We start from the raw sequence: 8,926 nt of genomic DNA, 5'->3' as shown, positions 1-8,926 counted from the left end.
AAAAAAAAAAAAAAAGTATAATTATTTTTTAACATTAATAAATTATTGTAATTTCATATTACAAATAATGTTATAGTATTAAAAAAAAACTGAAATAGTATTTGTTGATTTGCTTACAAAAATGCATGACCAGATAGGTTTTAAAAAGGAATAGGAACACATGACATTTAGATATCTATGTATTTAATTTATTTATCTTTTTTATATATGATAGAAGAAACTTAACATGCATTGTGGCTTACATACTGTCACACTACAGCTATGTTTACCTGAGCTGAGAGCCAGCACACAACAGCATGGATTTGTTGGATATTGGTCAAAAAATATAAAAAGTCCAAACATTTTCGCAACCAAGTCTGATGATCACATGGGCACAATTTTGGTGGAGATAAGATACAATGCATATAATTAGCAGGGGGAAAAAAAGACAAATCCTGTTGGATTCGGACCCAACAAGGTTCCGCTGTCAGGGGAGTCAAAAGATAATTACGTCATCATTTTCAATTAACATAAGAAATGGAAAATAAGGGACAATTGTTTCTTTTCCACGACATTCTAATTTATTGAGATGCACCTGTATTATTGAGATATTAGATATAAGGCTTGAAATGCTTCTGTGGTTTTCAGTGTTTGAAGTTCTACTGGATTCCTCAAAAGTTGGTAATGCACAATCCAAATGGCAGTGTACAAAGTCCAAAAACATGCATGAAGACCAAAGACAGAAACCAAGCAGGTTAACAATTTCAATACTGTATGTGAGATAAGGTAGCGGTACACATCCAAATAAAAAACTAAATGGTACAGAAACCATAGTTTTGAGAATTGAGAATTATGTGCAGACATTGTAATGTGCTTGAGATGATTTATCCCAATTTACCTGAAATCACCCTTCATTTTACTTTTGAGCTTGATGTTTATGATGTAATCTGATAATCAAATTCACAACGTCTTCAAAAGAACTTACAATAATTTCAGCAGCTGCTCCAAAAGAACCTCCATGCTGACTCCAGCCATGAGCTTGTTTTCCTCTGGATAATATTGCTTCCTCATATTCTTGTAAAGCTTTTGCCACTTCCTTGTTGAGTTTTTCACCAAATTCATTCTCTGCTTGTTCTCTTGTTTCATGCTGAATTTTCTCCCGTAGTTTTTGTTTTTCTTTCTCATGTTTTTCTTCCAGGTATTTTATGAAGTTCTGTTGTTCTGCTAAAGCATTTTCTTTTCTTTTATTCTCCTCTTCAAATTTGTTCTGTTTCTCCTCTAGTTTTCTCTGCAGCTCTTTTCGTTGATTCTCATCTCTTTCTTTCTTGATCTCTTCTTCTCTCTTTTTGAATTCGTCCTCACTTTTTCTCAGTTCATTCAGCATCTCTTGTCTTTCTCTCTCATTTTCTTTCTTAATTTCTTCTATTTCTGCTTCATATTTGGCTCTCAACTCTTCTTCTTTTCTCTTGATCTCTTCTTCTCGCTCTTTCATGATTCTTTCTTGCTCTTCTCTGATGTTCTTCTCCACCTGCTGGAACATCTCATTGGTGTAGAAACTTCGTCCATTTGCTGCCACCATACAGTCAATCTTATCCAGCAGCTCAGAAACCTGCATCTGATCTTTAGTGTCTTTGTTATTGAACACATGGTATCTCTTTCCACACTGATGGATGATATTCTTTAAAATATAATTTTCTTCAATAAATTCGTCAATTGTTGTTTCTTCAAGATCATCTCCTCTGGTGAAAAGCACCATGGTGTACATTCTGGATTTGTCTCCAAACATGTCCTGGATCATCTTCACTGCATCTTTCTCCTCTTGAGTGAATCGTACCAATGGAATCACCAGCAGAAACACATGTGGTCCAGGTGCTGCCATTGAGACACACTTCACAACCTCCTTCCTGGTCTCGACATTATCAACTCCAGTATCAAACAGGCCTGGAGTGTCCATCACAGTTATCCGTCTTCTGTTGAACTCAGAGGTTTTTTTCTCACACTCTCTGGTCAACGAGCGTGATGCAATTGTTGATTTAAAAGCTTTTCTTCTCAGTATTGTGTTTCCTGTTGCACTTTTCCCAGCACCTGTCTTTCCCAGCAGCACAATCCTCAGATCATCAACACAGTGTGTTAAACCTGCAGACCGCAAGACCACGACAGTTAATTTCAGGAATACATAAAACAAACATCTTCAGTAACACTTTATAATCAGTATACAACAGTTAAGTATAAATCAAACTTTTAGAGTTAATTCATAGATTATAAATTGTAGTCTCTACATGGTTAATACATAACTAGTCTATATACAAATAATGAGTTCTTTATAAACTGTCACTGTAATTAAATGATTGTTTCATGAGCTCATATGTATGTAAAGAGTTATATACTATTTTAGTAAATATTTTGATGCTCCCCTTTAAATAATTTGTTGATTATAATTAATGTTGCATATACATGTCAACTGTCTGCTTAACATCTGCTAACTCTTTATTGTGATGGCCTCCCAACAGATATTATTTTGCCTAAAAGTAACTTTTTTGAAGTGCATGTCAACTTATACTACTAACACTAACAGTACACTAATACAACAAGTAGCAGTGCGATATGGCTGTATATCGGCAAGGCTGTGATTTGGCCGTATAGTCACGAGGCCTCAGGTAATCACAGCGTGCTGATATACAGTCATATCGCACTGCTACGAGTGGAATATTGTGTTTATCGCGTTCATGAATGCTGAATGGCCTCTTACGCCCTGAAGCGCACATCTCCAAAAACATTGAAGCAAATTTTCAAATAGGTGTTATCTTTATTAACAAACCACATATTTGAAGTCTAAACAAGTACATTATTGCCTAAAAACTATTAAAACTACATTCCGTGACACAAAAACAGTATTATTTATAAAATTATAGTGGATTTGAGCATCCGCTGTGACAAATACCGCAAGCGTAGTGATACAAATGGTTTATATATATATACAAGGGTTCCCCCTTGGTCCGTTCGTCGCGGGGCCACCTCAAGCGCGGGACCCGGTGTGAACGTACCAGCTGCACCCCACTCCCCACTCCGAATATATATATATATTAGGGCTGTGCAAGTTAACGCGTTATCATTGCGTTAACGCATTAATTGATTAATGCCAACAATTAGCGTTAATTAGCAAAGAGGTTGCTATCCATGCCTTTATTACGTCCCGGCTGGATTATTGCAACGCCCTCTATTTCGGAATATCAAAGTCCCAAATCTCTCGGCTACAAGTAGTTCAAAATGCAGCAGCTAGCGTTGCTCACTGGCTCTGAATACACATACAGACAAACCATGGGTCACAGGAGGGGTGGGATGTTGATCATTACTGGCTTGGGATGGGTGTCATCACGCGTCTAAACCAATGAGAGCATTTGGGGAGGGCCTACAGCAGCGCTCACGACTTCATAAGTGGGAAATAGGAAGTTTCCGATAGCACGTGAAGACAGCACAGAAGCGCTCTCGCTCAGCACAGTGGAGTGCATCGTTTTGTTAACTTTGTGTTTTATTATTTTGAGTCGTTTGGGACGCGGTAACACACACATGCCTCTCACAATATATTGCTTTACAGACCTATCACTTTTGCCGCTCAGAAATGTTCACGCAATCATGCTGCACGTATCAGAAGTTCCGCGCTCCGCTCACTACATGCGTACCGCACCCGAGCCCAACTGAACCGCACTCTGGCCCACCTCTTCCAACCGAGCCAGGGCCGGTGTTGTGCCAAATTCTGCACCCCTGCCAGATTATGCACCCCCTAGTATTGCACTCGCCCATCAGGTGTTGTCGCACGCCGCACTCTGCTGCACTGGGTCCCGCGATAGTGCAGGTCTCTAAGGTGCCTGTTATGTTATGATCAAGGCTCTGGACTCTGAGCATAACTTGTTTTTCTATAACAAACTACAAAATATTTTCTATTAAAACGTTAATGCTCTGGCAGTGGCAAATAGCTTTGGTTTTATATTTAATTTGATTACATTAATGTTATAAGTTGAGATTTACAATAAATATTTTAACTGCTAATACGTAAGGAGTAAGGAATACTGCTGTAAAAAAAAGCACCTTATTTATTTAAAGTGCATTTTTGTTCATATAGCAGTACTTTTAAATGAAAAAAGTGCACAATACTACTTTTGAATTCATTATTGAATTTTGTGCATTAATCGCGATTAATCACAGAAAAAGCATGTGATTAATCGCGATTAAAAAATTTCTTAAAAATTAATATATTTTGTCTTAAAAAATAAATAAATATATATTAGGTGGCCTACTGATTGATATAGCACTTTCATAATATACGTATGAAATGTACAGAGTAAAACTATTTATTAAATTACAATAATAACAATCAGTGTATCAATAAGCACTTTTATGTACTCATACCTGCTGTTTTCATCATAGATCTTCTCAGTTCCTCTATTTCAGCTCTATGTTTACTTCTCTCAAGTTCTACACAAGCCTGCAAGTACATGAAGGTCATGTACAAACTTTCATTGTTCATTTTTATCATGTTCTCCACCTCCTGCAGTAGAGCTGGAACCTGAGAGTTGTTCTCCAAAACAAACTGTCGATTTCCAAAAGTCTGAATAGAGGTCTCAGTAGCTGAAGAAGGAACTAAATTCACTGGAGTAGTCATGTTCTTGTCTTGGATTATAATGATCATGAGGTGTTTGTTGATTCTTAAACTGAATCTTCTCTGGATCTCCTCCATTTCTGCTTTTTCTTCATCAGTCAGTGGAGCATCAGGAACAATGAGGAGGAAAACATGAACTCCAGGATCACAGAGAGACACACAGTTGAGAGTCTGACGCATCACTTCCTCCTCCGAGAGCCGAGTCAGAGCTGGAAGCTCCACCAGACTGATCTTACGTCCGTGTATCTTCCCCTCTTTCTTCACACAGTCTTTAACTTTCTCTTTTTGATGTAAGGAAGGAAAAAACTTCTTTTTTCCTCTTAAACATTTTGATATGGATTTCTTCAGGGTTTCATTAAATCCACAGACCACCAAGATCAGTTTTCTGGTGACATTTATACTTCCTTAAAACAACAACAGAAATATCGTTCTAAAACTAATTTAGATATAATATAGATAGTTTGTATTTCTGTTTAATCAAGTGAATACTGTAATCAGTTTGTAAACTTACCCTTTAGGCGATCATACTCTGGACCTTGCTCTGTATTACTCACTGTAAAAGAAGAAGAAAAAAGAATTAATAAGAAGTTTCAAATTCATGATGCTAGCTTACATTTTTTGTATTAATTTTTTAATGGCAATTCCTTCTACATGTGACTTGGTATGATAATATACGGTAAGAATCACAAGCTGATTTTTTAAAAAGTTTTATGGACAGATAGGCTGACAGTTACTCTTGAGGGACCAGTACCAGTTAAAAGTAGATAACAATGGTGCTGGTGAGCGAGTCATGGTGTGAGCTGCTAATAACAATGAGCAAGATGGACCTTGCAGGGTAGGAGATGGACTTAAAATGAACTCTCAAAACTCACTGCCAGATTCTGGAAGATAAATTCTTCAAACAGTGGTACAAGAGGCAGTATTTCTTGTGATTCTTATTAAGTGGGGGTCATGCTTCAGGATTCAGTCTCTGAGAACCTGACATCTTGTACTTGTGCAGACTCCTGGTAGTATGCAGTTCATCAACTACAATTGTGGAAAGGGTTCCTGATAATTTAATTATTGGTTTCACCTAAAGAAGATTTCTTCTTCTTTTTGTTAAATCTTGATACATATATCTTGGTGTAATCTTCGATGACCAGCTGACCTTCAAAGACCACATTGCAAAGACTGCCCGATCTTGCAGGTTTGCATTGCACAACATCAGAAAGATCAGGCCCTTTCTAACGGAGCATGCTGCACAACTTCTTGTCCAGGCCCTTGTCATTTCTAGGCTGGACTACTGCAATGCTCTTCTGGCTGGACTTCCATCAAGCACAATCAAACCTCTACAAATAATTCAGAATGCAGCGGCACGACTGGACTTCAACGAGCCCAAAAGAGCCCATGTTACACCTCTCTTTATCTCCATGCACAAGTTCAAGACATTGATGCTTGTGTATAGAACAGCCGCATGCTCAGCACCCTCCTACTTCCACTGACTCTTATGAATCTACATTCTGAGATCTACAAGTGAGGATTTATCTAAACAATGCCTAAAACCTTGTATTATGTGCACTTCCTGTGTTTATGTGCCTCTTTATGATGAATCGCTTGTTGTTTTCCTTAATTGTAAGTCGCTTTGGATAAATAGCATCTGCTAAATTAGTAAATGTAAATGTAATAAGAAACACGATGAATGCTATTGTTGTTGTCATTGATGTGCAAGCTGTACATATCTGTTAACATATCAAAAAAATAGTTTTAGGGTTTCATGACACTTTAAGATTAATGTGGTTTAAATTGGTAAAAATGTGCGTGTAAAAGACATATCATCAGTATTGGCTTTCCTAATAATTCTGCACGCACTCTAGTTGCGCCTGGTCATAGTTTGTGTTGGTGCAACAGGTGTAAATATTTATCAAAAGACTGGAGATAACTAAGGCCAGTGTAGAGCTTACACCCAACTTTTTTATGTCAAGCTGGTCCAATTGGCCCCTGGTGTTTATTAATCTGGCATCAGAACTGTTCACAAATATTTATGAAAACTTACAACTTTTCAACGGTGAGTGGCAAAGAATTTTTCCCATCTTATCAGAATCATCATCAGAATCTTCCTCTTGCATCTCCGATCTGCTCTGATCTTCATCCACCAATGTTTCTTCAGCATCATCAAATATGTCACATGTGAGAAATTCTTCATTGTTCTCTCTGAGTATCTTCTCTAATTGCTGCGATATTCCAGAGAACGGTCTCTTTATTTCATGATCAAGCTGCAGATGTCCTCCACATTCAGCAGTTAATCGTTGAATGAATTCATTAGCTTTCGCCTCTTCATCAGTCGTGATCACTATAGAGCGTTTAACGGCCTCTTCACTGAATCTTCCCAGCATATATTTCACTCTTCTCAGGTCTACTGTTTTCTGACACGTTCTTCCCCAGAAGAACAATCCTCACTGCAAAGAGTGAAATCAGACATTTAATATTCACAATCCTCACATCATACTGGAACATACAAGACATTCATTCTACAAGAGAGACAAATGAAACACTGAACATCGTTTCACTGCCATTTTGCCTGATGCTTCAGTGACAAAGAACTTTTATAGTTTTATAAGAGCAGAATTCTCAAACACATTTCTTGTTTAGCATTTACTGAATATTAATAGCTGATCATCTTTTTTGTATTAAATACATTCAGATATATGAAAACACTGAAAAATGTTGCAAAGTTACAGTCACTACATTTTCATCAGAACTATAAAACAATGCACTCTGTTATTACGGTCAAATCATTTCACACATTTCTTGTTTAGCATTTACTGAATATTAATAGCTGATCATCTTTTTTGTATTAAATACATTCAGATATATGAAAACACTGAAAAATGTTGCAAAGTTACAGTCACTACATTTTCATCAGAACTATAAAACAATGCACACTCTGTTATTACGGTCAAATCATTTAATTGACTTACTGTTGGGGCGTTCAAAATCTGGACTTCTTCTGCCTGATGCAAACACACAAAAAAATTGTTAATCTAGCCATGCGTGCTGTGTGGCTGAAACGATTCCGAATACATATCTGACATTTAAAAAAAAGTCAAAGGCAAAAAAAAAATACAAAAGTTCGACACATAACATAGAAACGACAGGCGTTTCAACGAAAGCAAGTTACGACCGACATTTTCTTCTCTCACCGTGTAGCATTTGTGTAAGTTAGTTCAAAACCGCAACGCACACAAACACATCAGCGCTGTATAAATATCTACACTTAAATCACAGAAAAAGTATGCAAGTTTCGATTCATATAAGCTGTATAGCGTCGTGAGTTTTTGTACCTAATAAATGCGTATATTTATACATTATTTACTTAATGCTTGCTTCTTTCAAAATGCTGAATTTAACAACTGAAACGGTTTGATGATGAGGCAAGACAATCAAATAAAGGATCGATCAGAATCTGGTGGATCATTGACTTAAACATGCTTATTTATCATTATTATTGTTGTTATTTAGATCTTACCTGTAGGCCTACTGTACGCCATTTTATCACGCTTCCTATACCTACTAAATCGAAAGTGACTGACATGAAAATAAAACTAGAACAAAGCGGCGTCCTCCTGTGGACGTTTTAAAACACAACAACAGATTCTGCAGCTCAGAAGAGCTCACATTTGACAAAGTAATAAACCAGAAAACTTCTACCAGAAAACTGTGCTTCTACAGTTAGGCTACTTTACACAGCTGGAGAACTTAAGAAAAAAAAAAATGGAGAGACAAACTAATTTTCTTTATTCAAATCTGCAGATATTTACTCGTTTTAAATCCAGTGAACCACATGAGAGTAACAGATGTTTAAGGCATTCAGTCATTAGTTGCTCCTGTCATATAATATTATGCAGCAGTTTATAATCTAGATATTTCATGTAAATAAATCTTCACGTTACCCTGAAATACACATGTAGAAAGTGCCAAGAGGAGAGTGTGTGTTTATATGGCACCACATTATGATTCATAATCATCCTCCTCCTGTCTGTCTCACTGTCTGCTGCAGCTAATAAACCCTCATTAGTGAGTGATCGGAGACGCCCTACACAGGCAGCAGCTTCACGTGACACACATGCAGTGCTCCAGTTTGAATTAAACCAGTGATTCTCAAACTGTGCACTTTTAAATTCACATATATTTAATTCTGAAGATCATTTTACTCAAAAGCTTATTCTTATTGATTTCAAACAAGCCAAAAACCACGACAAAAAAAGCAAACATTATTCTGTTTGCCTTTAAAGTTTATTCAGTTTTAAAGAG

General features: G+C 36.9%; 1 protein-coding gene and 1 long non-coding RNA gene across 2 annotated transcripts in view; both read right to left on the bottom strand.

Moving 5' to 3' along the window:
• The window catches only part of LOC107722683 (citron Rho-interacting kinase-like), a 25,849-nt gene extending 18,843 nt beyond the window's left edge, over positions 1-7,006 (bottom strand). The window contains exons 1-4 of the mRNA XM_016531150.1: positions 6,669-7,006; positions 5,148-5,189; positions 4,387-5,040; positions 900-2,115 (exon numbers count right to left, since the gene is read on the bottom strand). Of these exons, the coding sequence (XP_016386636.1) occupies positions 900-2,115; positions 4,387-5,040; positions 5,148-5,189; positions 6,669-6,741 (1,985 nt within the window). The 5' untranslated portion in view covers positions 6,742-7,006. The remainder of the gene's footprint in view (positions 1-899; positions 2,116-4,386; positions 5,041-5,147; positions 5,190-6,668) is intronic.
• A 30-nt stretch (positions 7,007-7,036) lies between these two features.
• On the bottom strand, positions 7,037-8,194 carry LOC107722691 (uncharacterized). The gene is made up of 3 exons (XR_001637829.1): positions 8,142-8,194; positions 7,594-7,626; positions 7,037-7,071 (listed from the first exon to the last, which is right to left on the bottom strand). It is a non-coding gene; the product is annotated as an uncharacterized LOC107722691 (long non-coding RNA).
• Positions 8,195-8,926: the final 732 nt, after the last annotated feature.

The sequence above is a fragment of the Sinocyclocheilus rhinocerous genome, unplaced genomic scaffold (assembly GCF_001515625.1).
Source record: "Sinocyclocheilus rhinocerous isolate Xijiao unplaced genomic scaffold, SAMN03320098_v1.1 scaffold2169, whole genome shotgun sequence".
In the NCBI taxonomy this organism is placed as follows: Eukaryota; Metazoa; Chordata; class Actinopteri; order Cypriniformes; family Cyprinidae; genus Sinocyclocheilus; species Sinocyclocheilus rhinocerous.
Note: the sequence above shows the minus strand (reverse complement) of the source record. Positions and strands in the feature narration are given on the sequence as shown.